General features: G+C 39.7%; 2 protein-coding genes across 2 annotated transcripts; both read left to right on the forward strand.

Moving 5' to 3' along the window:
- Window positions 1-415: 415 nt before the first annotated feature.
- LOC149172981 (putative rhamnogalacturonate lyase B) lies at window positions 416-6003 on the forward strand. Its single transcript, XM_089426530.1, has 3 exons — window positions 416-469; window positions 839-2897; window positions 5906-6003. Exons 1-3 carry the CDS (start codon window positions 416-418, stop codon window positions 6001-6003), a joined length of 2211 nt encoding a protein of 736 aa, XP_089282656.1.
- Window positions 6004-6417: 414 nt separating this feature from the next.
- LOC149172982 (putative rhamnogalacturonate lyase B) lies at window positions 6418-9144 on the forward strand. Its single transcript, XM_089426531.1, has 4 exons — window positions 6418-6471; window positions 6516-6653; window positions 6841-8899; window positions 9122-9144. Exons 1-4 carry the CDS (start codon window positions 6418-6420, stop codon window positions 9142-9144), a joined length of 2274 nt encoding a protein of 757 aa, XP_089282657.1.
- The last annotated feature ends 7544 nt before the right edge of the window (window positions 9145-16688 follow it).

The following is a 16688-nucleotide window of genomic DNA, read 5'->3' on the forward strand; positions in this document are numbered from 1 at the left end:
GTATAATTTGGGGTGGTTTATTAAGAAATGAGCATATCGAGCCTAAATCTGGCTGAGGCATTGACAATGGATGGAAGAAAGAAGCCTTTGATATTGGCTAGCACCAATGGAGTTATTAATTCCGCCTTGCTTTCTGGAGAACATGATGGCACCATGGATGGATCTAAGAAATACAGGGGTTTTTAAAATGACTGATATAAATGAAAATGTCTTGAGTATTATCGAGCACATTGGTTCATTATTAATGCATATATTGAAGACATGAAAGTGCTCTTTTCAAATGCGGTGATTAATGCCAAGTGTCGAGTAGTTTTATATGCTACAAGGCCGCTATTATTAGTGGCACAAGAGCTGGTTTTAGGTTAACTGGCGTCGTTAAAAGGGTGAGTGCGCATTAAATAGAAATAAAAGAAGGATGGCGCAAATGGCAGAGTTCGAAATAGATGAATTTCCTTTGTCAAGGTGGATGGTATTATTTAGATATTGTCTTCTACAAACGTGGTAACGTGCCGGTTACATGCTCCAGCTGGCGACCAAGAAACTTCTCAAGCTGTAAGCAAGGCTTCATCAGAATTTGAGCTCAAAGTTTACATGCTAGGTGATGCCATGTCCTTTTTGAAGAACATTTCCTTGGATAATATCGCTGAAGATGTTGGTGATTTCCAGCCACAGAAGTTTTGGAGTTTAAAGAATTACCAAAGCACAAGTTAAATTCAGAGGGAGATTGTAAATATTCCAAGAACCATGGCTCTCAGAAGACTTGCGCTACATTAGATTACATTTATCACACATTTGATAAGTATGCTATTAGTTCTGCACTCTGTAGCGGAAGTGTTAGGGGGGCGATGTGTATTTTGTGGATCAGGGTGCTCACATTGCATTAGATAATGGAATTGTGCGAGTCACCATATCAAAACCAGCGGGGATAATTACAGGCATAGGTTATGGAGGGCTTGACAATTTGCTCGAAATTCTCAACAAAGAAACGAACAGAGGATACTGGGATCTCAATTGGAACGAGCCAGGAGGGAAGGATACGTTTGATGTGCCAAGTGCGATATTTTTTAAAGTGGTCGAGGCTAACAAGGATAAGGTTGAAGTCTCTTTCCTCAGGACATACAATCCTTCAAGCAGTTGGAAGATGGTGCCATTAAATATAGACAAAAGGTTTGTTTTGCTTCGAGGGAGTAGTGGGTTTTACACCTATGCGATATATGAGCGTCCAACGGGGTGGCCAGATTTCAATCTCAATCAAACTCGTGTTACATTCAAATTGAGGAAAGACAGATTTCACTACATGGCAATTGCTGATAACAAGCAAAGATTGATGCCATCCCCGGATGATCGGATGCCAAACAGATGCAACATACTTATATATCCTGAAGCAGTTTTTCTCTCAAATCCTGGGAACCCTAGCCTTCAAGGCGAGGTAGATGATAAGTACCAGTACTCATGTGACAATAGGGAGAACAGAGTCCATGGATGGATCAGCTTTGATCCCATGGTTGGGTTCTGGGTCATCACTCCTAGCGATGAATTTCGTAATGGAGGTCCAATAAAACAAAACTTGACATCCCATGTTGGGCCAACATCGCTTGCAATGTTTCATAGTGCTCATTATGCGGGTGAAGAGCTATGTCCTAAGTTTCGTTCTGGAGAAGCGTGGCAAAAGGTTTTTGGCCCAGTCTTCATTTATCTTAATTCTTCATCAAGAGAGGCTCACCCATTCTCCTTGTGGCAAGATGCAAAGTTACAGATGATAAAGGAGGTACAAAGTTGGCCTTATGGGTGGCCTGAATCTCCATTATTTAGAAAGAGACCAGAACGAGGATATATTACTGGACAACTATTAGTACATGATAAATATGCTGTTGAGGATGTTCACCCTGCTCGTTTTGCTTTTTTGGGATTGTCCACACCTGGGGAAAAGGGCTCTTGGCAAAAAGAGAGTAAGAGCTACCAATTTTGGAGTCAAGCTGATGAGAATGGGCTTTTCTCTATAGAAAATGTTTGCCCTGGTACCTACAATCTCTATGGTTGGGTGCCGGGTGTTCTTGGTGACTATATGAAAGAAGGCTTGATTAACATATATTCAGGTTGTAGGATAGATGTTGGGATTTTGATCTATGAGCCCCCAAGAGATGGCCCTACTATATGGGAGATAGGTTTACCAGATCGCACTGCTGCAGAATTTTTCATTCCAGATCCCAAGCCTTGCCACATCAACAAACTATTTCTCAATCATCCTGAAAGGTTCCGGCAATATGGCCTTTGGGAAAGATATTATGAAATCTTCAAAGACAACGATTTGATATATACAGTTGGGACTAGTGACTGGAGAAGGGATTGGTGCTTTGCACACACATGCAGGATTGAAAATGATGGAAGCTTTCGTCCCGCAACATGGCAAATAAAATTCCAGCTAAGAGGTGTGGAACAAAACAGTCTTTATAAGCTTCGATTAGCAATTGCATCATCAACCAATGCAGCCATTCAGGTTCGATTCAATGATGCAAATATATATAAACCACATTTTGATACCATGCAATTTGGGAAAGATAATGCCATTGCTCGTCATGGCAACCATGGTTTGTACCATCTGTTTAACATTGATGTTTCTGGAAACTGGATCTGTCAACTTATTTGTCTTGTACCCATCCAAATAGCCCGGGCTGAAAACAATGGATTACATCCTCTGCTTGATGGGTTTCAGATACCTCCCCATCACACTTATGCAGATAGCATATCTCTAGCAAACTTGCTCTGTTTTGGCTTATATGACGCTGTGTTGAGTCAGTGGGATGGTAAAATCATGGTGGTCTCATCAATTGCAGTTGGTTCATCTATTGGAGGTTCATGTTATAGGGAATGTGATTCTGAATCTCAGCATAGCAAAGGTGAAACTGAAGATTGGCAACATCAGCTATTCAATTTTGTGAGAAGTTTAAAGGAACACTGTGGTTTATTTAAATCACACAGCAGTTTCGTAGCGCGCTACGAAACTGCTGTAGGTGATGATTTTAAAGTGCAGAGCAGCTAGTGTGATACTGTGAGCGTGAGTTGAGGAAGAGAAGCACCTATCTATTAATATCACTTACAGCACATCTGAAACATGGCAGCATTCCATGTCTGGGGTTATTAAAAGATTTGGGAACAGGCTGCTATACTTTGGGAGAATGTGGGAAACAAAGACCGTGAAAACAGAGCATTCTTCTTGATCAATTAATAAGCATACACGTAACTAGAATCCAAAGCTAGTTCGTTCTATGTACTCTCCTTCAAAGATACTTCAGCCTAAACAGCTAAAGGACATGTGTGAAGAGCCAGAAAAGCATCATGCGACAAGGAGCAAAGATTTAGGATTTTGATGAAAACCATTTGTGATTTCAGTTTAGACATGTTGTAATTAATAAATTAGTTAGGCACTAGATAGGGATAGTGAATAGCCACCTTCGAGGCTCCCCTCATGCTGGAGGAGGAAGCTCGAGGTGGATAAGTTTGTTTGCCTATAAAGGGATCAGATTAGAAGGTAGAAGGGGTTGGAGATTTTATAGAAAAACAGAGTTGTTTTGGGCCATTGTAAGACTTTTTTGACAGTAATAGTAAAACAGTGTTGTTCTCTACTCAAGATTCTCGATGGATTGCTATGTTCAAATATAATGATGGTGTCTTATATTCTATGTTATTTTATAGCCTTGTTGTAACACAATCACTCAGAATTCATAATCTTATGCTCTGATTTCCTGTGTGTTTAGCAAGCTATGTTTTGATGGAGTATGTTTGACATGTGATGCAAAGAGCCTTGACTTCCATGAGATGACTATGTTTTCCTTGTTTACTTAATATTATAGACTCCATAGCCCAATGAGAACTAGTTTGATGTGTTTCCAACCAGCTTTGCTTTCATGAATAAATAAAGAGTTAGCCATCTATTGTTTGAAGGATTTTATCAAGAGTTTGTGAGAGAGCCCTCTCTGATCAAAGAGGCTAATCTTTGGTCTAAAGATAGGTTGAAATAGTTACACGAAATCTTGCTTGGTTGCAGCCCTCAATAGTGATTTTTTGATAACATTTTGGTGCGTCTGCCGAGAGCTTAAGATTGAATTTCTGAAGGTAGCAGGAGTTCAAATTATTTTCAAGGCTGCAAAACTACCTTGGCGACTCCATTGTTGAAGAATTCAAAGTTATATATTCATGGTGATTCCACTGGAGTTATGAAAGACCCAGAAGCTGCTCATCTTTGTTCAAGGTATGCATGCATTGATTTCTCAGGAATTCATGGTTTCCCAAATCATTTTCCCAAGGATGCATACTTTCTAAGGAATGGTCCAAAATTCAACGGTGAAGATTTAAGTTTAACCTTGAATCATATATCAGATTTTTGTGAATTTACACAGCTTCTTAGAGTTAAACATGAGGATGTTTGAATTATGTTATTCTATGATTCACTTCAAGGGAAATGCAAACAGTGGGTTGAATGCTTGCCTGCGGAATCCATTAAGTCATTTCAAGATCTTTGGCTTATGTTTTTGGAGGAATGGACAGATAGGACAGAGGTGGTGACAGAATCTCCCTCAGTTGAAGGTTTTAAACAATGGAATAGTGATCATAGTACAGAAGAAACAAATGAATCTTTTTCTTTGTCCTTATCTTCATATCTGAAATCCTTTGACTGCAAGTCAGAGGATAAGATGAAATTTTTTGATGAATTTGCCAAAGATATTGAGAAAGAAATTGAAGGTTTAGAAGGACAAATTCAGGCATACAGTTTTCATGATCATGATTATTATTCTCAAAAGTTTTCTGTGACAGAACGCAAGGAGACTATGCTGGTTCCTCTCTCTTTCATGATTGAGGAACTGAACACTGTGATTGAAGATCAGTTTGCACAGCTGGAAAGTTTCAAGGAAGGACAAGCTGATCATGTGTTCTGGGATCCTATAGCTGATTACATGGAAGAGTTTTACTCTCCAGTGTTTCAGTTTTCCTATGAAGATCAGAGATTATTTCAGTGGCAGCGGTCATTACACTGTCATATTGGATCTGAACTCCGGGACAGTCAAAGAAATCAAATGTCAGATAAAACAAATGATTGGATGTATTGGAAGTTTCATATTGATTGAGCTGAGGGAAGTTGGAATTGTTAGGGTAGGTAGGTAGGTAATTGCAAATAAGCTCAAGGTCAACTGAGCATTTTTCAGTAGGTATAGCTTTCTTTCTCCTACAGTCATGCTTGTCAAGCAAATTTTAGTTTGTCAAAAATGGATAAGGCACTGGAGCTACATGTTCTTAGTGCACCACAAGGGCACACTATCCCAAGTGGAGCCACTGTTATCACTGAAAATGCTGTTGTCAAAATTTTTTAGTCTAGCTTAAAGTCAGGGTATTTTCGCAGCGCCAGAATTCTTTTTAGCAGTTTCGCAGCGCTACCTGTTTGAGTGGTTTCGTAGCGTGCTACGAAACTGGGGATTTGTTTGAGTTTTCAGTGAAGGTCCAAATCCTAGCATGCTTATTGTACAGAGTTCTACTTCCCTCCAGGAATGTTGATGAGAGCAGTGGCAGTATGTTCAAGGAGACACCTTATGATGATGCAGCTATTGTAGGATTGCCATCAAATACATTAAGGGAGTTATCTCTGAATTCTGGCTCATGGGTGATTGTGAAAGATGTACATACTAATGTGGGAGACTTGCAGGAGATTTTGTGTTGAATCCTCTAGACAAAGAATCTATTAAATTTTATAAGTCATAGAGTGTTTGACATTTGGGATTGTCTTTTCACAATCTGTAACTTCTTTCACAAAGCAGGGCGCCACAATGGATTGAAAGATTTGAAAAATATTTATGATAAAGTTCATGTTCACACCTTGTTCATGCTGCGGAGTACTTAGTAATTGTTTTGACAGACCTTGGGACCAGTTTCAAACTTGTAGAAATTGTCCATGAAGGAATTCAGAAATACTCTGAAGCTCTAAAAGCAGATAGTTGCTATGTTGTTGCTTAGTATAATTTGGGGTGGTTTATTAAGAAATGAGCATATCGAGCCTAAATCTGGCTGAGGCATTGACAATGGATGGAAGAAAGAAGCCTTTGATATTGGCTAGCACCAATGGAGTTATTAATTCCGCCTTGCTTTCTGGAGAACATGATGGCACCATGGATGGATCTAAGAAATACAGGGGTTTTTAAAATGACTGATATAAATGAAAATGTCTTGAGTATTATCGAGCACGTTGGTTCATTATTAATGCATATATTGAAGACATGAAAGTGCTCTTTTCAAATGCGGTGATTAATGCCAAGTGTCGAGTAGTTTTATATGCTACAAGGCCGCTATTATTAGTGGCACAAGAGCTGGTTTTAGGTTAACTGGCGTCGTTAAAAGGGTGAGTGCGCATTAAATAGAAATAAAATAAGGATGGCGCAAATGGCAGAGTTCGAAATAGATGAATTTCCTTTGTCAAGGTGGATGGTATTATTTAGATATTGTCTTCTACAAACGTGGTAACGTGCCAGTTACATGCTCCAGCTGGCGACCAAGAAACTTCTCAAGCTGTAAGCAAGGCTTCATCAGAATTTGAGCTCAAAGTTTACATGCTAGGTGATGCCATGTCCTTTTTGAAGAACATTTCCTTGGATAATATCGCTGAAGATGTTGGTGATTTCCAGCCACAGAAGTTTTGGAGTTTAAAGAATTACCAAAGCACAAGTTAAATTCAGAGGGAGATTGTAAATATTCCAAGAACCATGGCTCTCAGAAGACTTGCGCTACATTAGATTACATTTATCACACTTTTGATAAGTATGCTATTAGTTCTGCACTCTGTAGCGGAAGTGTTAGGGGGGCGATGTGTATTTTGTGGATCAGGGTGCTCACATTGCATTAGATAATGGAATTGTGCGAGTCACCATATCAAAACTAGCGGGGATAATTACAGGCATAGGTTATGGAGGGCTTGACAATTTGCTCGAAATTCTCAACAAAGAAACGAACAGAGGATACTGGGATCTCAATTGGAACGAGCCAGGAGGGAAGGATACATTTGATGTGCCAAGTGCGACATTTTTTAAAGTGGTCGAGGCTAACAAGGATAAGGTTGAAGTCTCTTTCCTCAGGCCATACAATCCTTCAAGCAGTTGGAAGATGGTGCCATTAAATATAGACAAAAGGTTTGTTTTGCTTCGAGGGAGCAGTGGGTTTTACACCTATGTGATATATGAGCGTCCAACGGGGTGGCCAGATTTCAATCTCAATCAAACTCGTGTTACATTCAAATTGAGGAAAGACAGATTTCACTACATGGAAATTGTTGATAACAAGCAAAGATTGATGCCATCCCCGGATGATCGGATGCCAAACATATGCAACATACTTATATATCCTGAAGCAGTTTTTCTCTCAAATCCTGGGAACCCTAGCATTCAAGGCGAGGTAGATGATAAGTACCAGTACTCATGTGACAATAGGGAGAACAGAGTCCATGGATGGATCAGCTTTGATCCCATGGTTGGGTTCTGGGTCATCACTCCTAGCGATGAATTTCGTAATGGAGGTCCAATAAAACAAAACTTGACATCCCATGTTGGGCCAACATCGCTTGCAATGTTTCATAGTGCTCATTATGCGGGTGAAGAGCTATGTCCTAAGTTTCGTTCTGGAGAAGCGTGGCAAAAGGTTTTTGGCCCAGTCTTCATTTATCTTAATTCTTCATCAAGAGAGGCTCACCCATTCTCCTTGTGGCAAGATGCAAAGTTACAGATGATAAAGGAGGTACAAAGTTGGCCTTATGGGTGGCCTGAATCTCCATTATTTAGAAAGAGACCAGAACGAGGATATATTACTGGACAACTATTAGTACATGATAAATATGCTGTTGAGGATGTTCACCCTGCTCGTTTTGCTTTTCTGGGATTGTCCACACCTGGGGAAAAGGGCTCTTGGCAAAAAGAGAGTAAGAGCTACCAATTTTGGAGTCAAGCTGATGAGAATGGGCTTTTCTCTATAGAAAATGTTTGCCCTGGTACCTACAATCTCTATGGTTGGGTGCCGGGTGTTCTTGGTGACTATATGAAAGAAGGCTTGATTAACATATATTCAGGTTGTAGGATAGATGTTGGGATTTTGATCTATGAGCCCCCAAGAGATGGCCCTACTATATGGGAGATAGGTTTACCAGATCGCACTGCTGCAGAATTTTTCATTCCAGATCCCAAGCCTTGCCACATCAACAAACTATTTCTCAATCATCCTGAAAGGTTCCGGCAATATGGCCTTTGGGAAAGATATTCTGAAATCTTCAAAGACAACGATTTGATATATACAGTTGGGACTAGTGACTGGAGAAGGGATTGGTGCTTTGCACACACATGCAGGATTGAAAATGATGGAAGCTTTCGTCCCGCAACATGGCAAATAAAATTCCAGCTAAGAGGTGTGGAACAAAACAGTCTTTATAAGCTTCGATTAGCAATTGCATCATCAACCAATGCAGCCATTCAGGTTCGATTCAATGATGCAAATATATATAAACCACATTTTGATACCATGCAATTTGGGAAAGATAATGCCATTGCTCGTCATGGCAACCATGGTTTGTACCATCTGTTTAACATTGATGTTTCTGGAAACTGGATCTGTCAACTTATTTGTCTTGTACCCATCCAAATAGCCCGGGCTGAAAACAATGGATTACATCCTCTGCTTCATGGGTTTCAGATACCTCCCCATCACACTTATGCAGATAGCATATCTCTAGCAAACTTGCTCTGTTTTGGCTTATATGACGCTGTGTTGAGTCAGTGGGATGGTAAAATCATGGTGGTCTCATCAATTGCAGTTGGTTCATCTATTGGAGGTTCATGTTATAGGGAATGTGATTCTGAATCTCAGCATAGCAAAGGTGAAACTGAAGATTGGCAACATCAGCTATTCAATTTTGTGAGAAGTTTAAAGGAACACTGTGGTTTATTTAAATCACACAGCAGTTTCGTAGCGCGCTACGAAACTGCTGTAGGTGATGATTTTAAAGTGCAGAGCAGCTAGTGTGATACTGTGAGCGTGAGTTGAGGAAGAGAAGCACCTGTCTATTAATATCACTTACAGCACATCTGAAACATGGCAGCATTCCATGTCTGGGGTTATTAAAAGATTTGGGAACAGGCTGCTATACTTTGGGAGAATGTGGGAAACAAAGACCGTGAAAACAGAGCATTCTTCTTGATCAATTAATAAGCATACACGTAACTAGAATCCAAAGCTAGTTCGTTCTATGTACTCTCCTTCAAAGATACTTCAGCCTAAACAGCTAAAGGACATGTGTGAAGAGCCAGAAAAGCATCATGCGACAAGGAGCAAAGATTTAGGATTTTGATGAAAACCATTTGTGATTTCAGTTTAGACATGTTGTAATTAATAAATTAGTTAGGCACTAGATAGGGATAGTGAATAGCCACCTTCGAGGCTCCCCTCATGCTGGAGGAGGAAGCTCGAGGTGGATAAGTTTGTTTGCCTATAAAGGGATCAGATTAGAATGTAGAAGGGGTTGGACATTTTATAGAAAAACAGAGTTGTTTTGGGCCATTGTAAGACTTTTTTGACAGTAATAGTAAAACAGTGTTGTTCTCTACTCAAGATTCTCGATGGATTGCTATGTTCAAATATAATGATGGTGTTTTATATTCTATGTTATTTTATAGCCTTGTTGTAACACAATCACTCAGAATTCATAATCTTATGCTCTGATTTCCTGTGTGTTTAGCAAGCTATGTTTTGATGGAGTATGTTTGACATGTGATGCAAAGAGCCTTGACTTCCATGAGATGACTATGTTTTCCTTGTTTACTTAATATTATAGACTCCATAGCCCAATGAGAACCAGTTTGATGTGTTTCCAACCAGCTTTGCTTTCATGAATAAATAAAGAGTTAGCCATCTATTGTTTGAAGGATTTTATCAAGAGTTTGTGAGAGAGCCCTCTCTGATCAAAGAGGCTAATCTTTGGTCTAAAGATAGGTTGAAATAGTTACATGAAATCTTGCTTGGTTGCAGCCCTCAGTAGTGATTTTGTGATAACACCTTCAACTAGATCTAATGGAACAATTGTTCTGAGGCCATTCTTTTCAAACACCATGCTTCACTTATTTAAATTAATAATAACATTCATGATGAAAGCCCAATCAATTCCAAGAAATGCTGGGCATGGATTACCATCATCTGCTATTTCAATAACTTCAAAATCCATGAGCACACTAGCTCCCTTAATATATATAGTCACTCCATGCAGGCGAACCATCAGAATTATCTTTTGTTGGTTTGCCATGCGCAACTAGATTGGTGACCACTACAACTTAGGTTTCCCCATACATTCCCAAATCTGTTTTGGCAGTACATTAGCATCATATCCTAAGTCTAGAATTATCTAGTCCATGTCAAAATCACCAATTTGTGCTGTCAACCGCATTTCCCTACCAATCCTTTTCTTGCTTCGGTTCACCTTTTTCACTACGTGCTGTTCTGGTGACAACTTGTCCTTGCTAGCGTAGTTATCTATCAGTTCTTGTAGTCCTTCAATTTCCTTTTGATCCCTCAACAACTTCATTCATGTCTTTAAAAATGATTTCAACATCGTGGGATAAGAGTCCTTTGTCGCAGTACTTCCTTCAGATTTATCTTTTTGTGGGACTATTGGTATTTGAGTTTTAGACGTAGAAGCACCTGGATCCATAAAAAATTTTCTTGCCTCCATAAATGTCTCCTTTTCTCTTTGTAAGTCAAATCCAACATTCTTCTCACCAGCCCTGTGAACCCATGTATCCAATACTGATTACTTGCCTTCTGCCTTGTCTTCACCAGTGGCTATACCGCTTCGCATGACTATATTGACACAAGGATTGTCTTCGTGCAGCTCAGACCTCATCATATGAATGCTCTGTGTGGGCTGTTGGTTCTTATTTTCCTACATATTTTCTATTAATACAAGACACTCTTCTATAACATGATCAAATTTCTTACAATATTGACAAGAGGGATGAGTTGGATTCTGACAGTTGCGCGCAAAATGTCCTATTTCTCCACAGTTGTAGCAGATGATCTGGACCCAACCCCTTTCAACGCCTCCTCATCATCCTCTTACCTGTCCTTGGAGCCCTCTATGAACCGTAGGTGAGCCTTGATCGTTCTGCGTGCGGGTTTCAACCTGCATCCTATACATTGGGGTTTGGTCTATCATCAAGTCATAGCTTCAACAATCTCTTTCATCGTGGCCAATCAATTTACAAAACTTGAAAAATAGTTGCTTTGGTGATTGATAAAATTTTGTAACAAATAACAATTTTATATCATATGCATGCCTGACACTTGGCAGATACTACACCAGACACTTGAATTGGCGCTTGATCCAATAGGAGGCTCTAGTTTCAGCTGGTTTGGACCTCCTGCAACTATATAGTCCCGGTACATAGTGCATTGATCCTTATAGTGGCCTACAACTTTGCATTTTGTGCACCAAACTTTAGGGCATAGTCCTGATTGAACCTCCTTTCCCTTCTTCAGATCCTACAACTCCATATGCAGGCTTGCTAACTGTGACTGGATTTTTTGAACTCCTATATTAGTATCCTAGATCGGTGAAGCCTCCAACTCCATCGCGATATCTAATGCTTTGGCCTAAGATCCAATCTTATGTTGAGACAAAGGCAATCTTAAGTGTGGCAATAACGAAGCTATGTACCATTCCTTATGTTGTTCATTTGAAATCTGAATATTATCTTGTCTCATTAAGCACTTCAACCTATGATCTATATCCCACGTAGACTCATTAGTCGTCTTCTTGATATCCTTTATTTCAGTAACACATTGAGCTTCTGATTTCAACTTTCTAAATTCTGCATTCAGTGTGGTCTTTGTCTCAGCCAACGTAGCATTCATATTGGTTGTACTATATTTGATATACCATGTAAGTGCTCTACCCTGTAGCATTATAACCAATTGCAATTTCTTCATGTCATTATCATTGATCTGCTGCACCTTCCACATAGATTCTGCTACGAACCAAAACTGACCAAGATCCTCTGATCCCTGACTCTTGAATACAAGAATTTTCACTGTATTCTCCATACTAAAAAATGAAGGTGGAGGTGGAGGTGGAAGTGGAGGCATAGGTGTATGAGGTGGTGATGAAGGTGGAGATGGGGTGGATGGATGCGAAATCCCAGAAGTGCCCTGACCTTTTGTCTGCGATGCACCTCTACGTGTGTTTGGGCTGGTCCTTTCTCCTTCGTTGTCTGATTCTCCCAATAATGGACTGTACGCATCCTCAATATATTTATCCCAATAGGTTCTGAATCTTTTTTCGCTTCATGTAGATCTGGTCTGACCTCTTTTAAACATCAATTCAAAGACATAACATCCTTTTCACACAACAACATTTCAATCCAAGTTTTTAGTGATATCAGGTACTTACCTCTCAGAACCTTAAAGAATCAACATTCAACTTTGTTATAAGATACAAATGTTCAATTTCATTGATGAAACCACCCAAAATACTATCGATCCAATAGTCAACAACCCTTGCAACCTTATAATTAGACCTTTCAAGATGTTTGATCAGTTCAAGAGTCCACACAATAGGATCATCGTGTTTCCAAGTAGGTTCACTATCCACTAGCTTTGAAAGCCACTTGTGCATTTCATTAGGGAATGATGCGAAACATATCTCATGCTCTTTTGTATAGATATATCTCTGTAACAACCTCTCTTTTGAACAACGCAAATTCTGATTTTCTTGAGCTGAAAACTCGTGCAACTTTTGATCTATCCACTTCTTGATTTCTTTCTTAGTTTCTATCAATGGATGCCACATCACACATCCCTCATATAGATCCTGGTCCTAGCAATGAAACCATTTTTTGGCTTGAGGGGGCTTGGAACTAGGTTCAGAGTTAGCTATGCTAACCAAAAAAACCCTACACTACTGGCCCTTTTGGTAAAAATCCTCTTAGCGTTGACTGTAGTCTCACCCGAGGCAATATTGGGGGATGCTAGAACTAGGTTTCTGCATCCATAAGGCTATTGGATGTGACAATGAGGCTTTTCCTTAATCTAGGCCTGATTCAAACTTCACGAGCCCTTATCTTTAGAATCACAAACTTAAATCGATTTCTACTTAATTAGATCTATGAACTTCACCTAAGTTTTCTAACATGAATAAGTTAACATACAAAAGTATATCTGAACCTTCACGATGCACTTAAGACAATATTACAAAGAATCAAGTCATAATTGAGCATAAAACTCAAAACATATAAACACACAAAGAATGCACAAATTTTCTTCAATTATGCTTTATTACTTCAGATCTTCAATAAATACACTTCTTCTGACCCTGCACACATAGCTGCAGGGGCCCGCACACTGAACTGCGGACTTACCATGGTCTCCGCGTACTCAGTTGCATGAGACTTCCCTTCACCATAATACTGAATTACAGACTCAAAATCTTGTTCATCAACTATCCATAAGCTTCAAACTGTTAATGAATCCTGGATGACTCCCTTTTATATCTTTTACATTACATTACCATGGTCCATGAACCATGGGAAAAGTTAATTGTTTACTCAAAACAACCCATCCCTTTACAAAATAAGGGGCTTTTACCCGCCTAAAATCCCCTTTGACTCTTAATGTTCTGCGCTATTCGTGCTTTGCTCCTCAAAATGCAAAGACTTTACAATATTATAAAATTTGACTCAAAGATTAGAAAAACCTTAGACCTGGGGGTCCCCATCCCAACATCTGCCAATAGGTTAACGGCATCTTGGAGAAGTCAAATTCCAAGTATAAGTTGCGACATGATCAACATCGGGTGTTGCACAAGTTTCAGGTGGGTGACAAAGTTTGGTTGCATTTACAGAAAGAACGCCTTACCGGAGCCCATCAAAATCTCAAACCACTCCAATATGGTCCTTACACCATTACCAAGGCTATGGGAGACAATTATTTTGATCTCAACATTCCCCCATTCCTTGGCCTACACCCAGTGTTCAATGTGGACCGCCTTCGACCATACTTCCCACCATTACTAGACACATCAGACATTGCAGAACAACTCACACCAACAAAGTTAAACCCATATTGCATGGAACATGTCACAATTGATCAGATTATGAACACACATATCAAGAACACTCGCCAACAGAAGATCCAACTATATCGGGTTGTCAAATCTGGCCAACTCCTGCACCAAGACAAGTGGCTCACCAGGGACCAATTTTGGCAGAAGTTTCTCCATCTCATGAAGGCACTCAATGTAATGGGGACCATTACTCCCTAAGGGGGGAGGATTGATCCAGGTGGATGTTGGTGGCCACCCACCTACTCCACTTAGACCCCCACCACTGTCTCTTTCAATTTTCCAATTTTCTTAATTGTAGCACAATTTACTATTTTTGGTAGTTTTTCAAGTCTTAAACTTCCAGAGTTATTTTGAGGCCCTAAACGACGTTTTTTGGGAAAAACGAACAAAAATTTAATAAATAATTGATGTTTTTGAGTCTAAGGTTTTATTCCTCAGATAGATCTTTCTAACGAGGTATTGTGCACATCAAATAGAGATCGTATGCCAAAGTTACGACCCCGGGAAGTTGATGTACCAATTTACCCAAACGGGGCCCATAGTTTTAGCGCTTCATCTCCTAGGGTTAGGTTTTTGGATGTTTAGGGTTTTCCATTGTTTCTCAATAATAAGTATGCCTTCGAGCTTCATTGTAACACAGTTCAGAGGTATGTATCTACCACATCTCTTCCTAGAGATAAGCTACCATCGCTTGAGCTAGTCTTATTTCCATTATGTTTGTAAGCATATTTCAATGTTTGATATCAATGCAATGAAGTGTTATTTCTGCTACATCTCTGTATTTATGGTTATATCTATAATTTTTTCATTCCTTTTTAATTTCAGATCAACTTGTGCTGTAAATTTGAACATAAGGACTCCCCTCCGACATGCCTCTCAGAAAAACCCTACTAGGCAGCCCTAGAAAAGCTCCTAGAGAATCTTATGTGGAAAATATATAACTCGTCGATACTTGCTGATAGCCAATGCGACTCAAACTGAATTCATCCATTTTGTATGGTTGCTCACAAGTCATGAGAAAAAATATGTAGTGTGCCTCACTGGACACCAAACTTGTGCTAGAACATTCTCATGACGAAATTGTTTCAATTGTAAGAGTGCTTCTAACAAATGATGTCCAAACGATATTGGCCTAGATACAAGGGACTCGTTACAAGGATTATTCCCTGGAATTTAAATGGATATGTGTTTTATGCTTATAATTTTTCATCTCCTTCTACTGAACATATTGTTTATGGTAATTTATAGAGCTCGTGCTTCTAGAGGAGTCCTCTACAGATGATCTGATAATTAAATTTTAGCTCAAAATTGAAAGTACCTAGAATGTTTTGAAGTCAGTGTCAATTCGAAGGGTTTTTCATTTTGAATCCAACGACATTCGATTCACCTCAATCTGACATTGTATGCTCAAGTTATCACGTTTTGATCGTTTGGTCCAACAACTAGAAATTGAGTAGGTTTATTGATTGGGCATTTGACTGGGTTACTGTACTGTTGACATCATCCTGGGTAACTATGAAAGTACAGAACAATGAGTTTATGCCAAGTGGTAGCATCATATTGGTCAAATATCTCATGTTTTGATTGGGTCATGTTTTTCATGGTGGACCAATTAAGGTGTACCACATGGCCCAACCAGAGGCCACCACATGGCACCCCATGGTAGGCTAGAATTTGTTAACAGTTAAGATGGCCTAGGAAATGCTTGAACCCATGACCTGAAGTTAAAAATTAAAGTTCTCAACCAAGTCTCCTACATGGTGTTTCTTAAAACCATATGGTCACGACGCTTTATAAAATTTCATTGGCCCATATATGGGAGGAGGGGTCGGGTAGTCAACGCCGATCCCTGGTCGCTGCACCGCATACAACCATAGGTGCAAAGGTTAAGGGGATTGTGACCTTAGCTCAACCCATGGTCACATGTTTCCCACAAGACCGTCAACACTAACCGGAAGGTTCCAACAATGGAGGGGGCTTCAGACTAGCCCATGGCCTTGGTCGCATGATATCTACACAGGACCTCCGGTAGAGTCCGAAAGGCACTAGGTGGAGGGCACGATGGTAAGCTCCAGGCTCTAGGCGTATGGCACCCACATGACCACAAAAATTTAAGCGAGGGGGCTCCGATGGAAAGGGTGGGTTGTTGGCCCAACCCTCGGCCCCTTAGGTATTAATATAACAATGACTTGGAAGTTGAGGGTGTTAGAAAATTATATATTACAGAGCAATGGAACACATAAAACATTGCAAAAATATAAACACATAAAACACATAAAACAAGAGAGACACAGATATATGTGGTTCACCCAATTTGGGCTACGTCCACGAAGAAACAACCAATCCTTCCTTTTATATTATCTAGCAAAATGAAGAGATACAACCTACAACAGATCTGTTGTAATTCCCTATTCACTCTCACACAATCTCCTCCCTCTTCCTCACTTAGAATACATATCTACATAGACGCAATACAATTCCCTCATATATAGCGAGGGGTTACCTTCTAGGGAAAAGAACCCTAAATTAAACATAACTTCTACTGTCAGATCTCCGC

Source organism: Pinus tabuliformis, chromosome 4_2, assembly GCF_031772625.1.
Source record: "Pinus tabuliformis cultivar Carrire ecotype Pingquan chromosome 4_2, CPIR1, whole genome shotgun sequence".
Classification (NCBI taxonomy): Eukaryota; Viridiplantae; Streptophyta; class Pinopsida; order Pinales; family Pinaceae; genus Pinus; species Pinus tabuliformis.

What these genes read in the sequence shown, in the direction of transcription:
- LOC149172981 (XM_089426530.1), top strand. Translation starts at nt 416, where the DNA reads ATGGCGCAAATGGCAGAGTTCGAAATAGATGAATTTCCTTTGTCAAGG. An exon ending in TTCCTTTGTCAAGGTGGATG is followed by an intron (nt 470 to 838) that starts GTATTATTTAGA and finishes CGGAAGTGTTAG; the next exon opens with GGGGGCGATGTGTATTTTGT. An exon ending in TGAATCTCAGCATAGCAAAG is followed by an intron (nt 2,898 to 5,905) that starts GTGAAACTGAAG and finishes TTGTTTTGACAG; the next exon opens with ACCTTGGGACCAGTTTCAAA.
- LOC149172982 (XM_089426531.1), top strand. Translation starts at nt 6,418, where the DNA reads ATGGCGCAAATGGCAGAGTTCGAAATAGATGAATTTCCTTTGTCAAGG. An exon ending in TTCCTTTGTCAAGGTGGATG is followed by an intron (nt 6,472 to 6,515) that starts GTATTATTTAGA and finishes GTAACGTGCCAG; the next exon opens with TTACATGCTCCAGCTGGCGA. An exon ending in TGGATAATATCGCTGAAGAT is followed by an intron (nt 6,654 to 6,840) that starts GTTGGTGATTTC and finishes CGGAAGTGTTAG; the next exon opens with GGGGGCGATGTGTATTTTGT.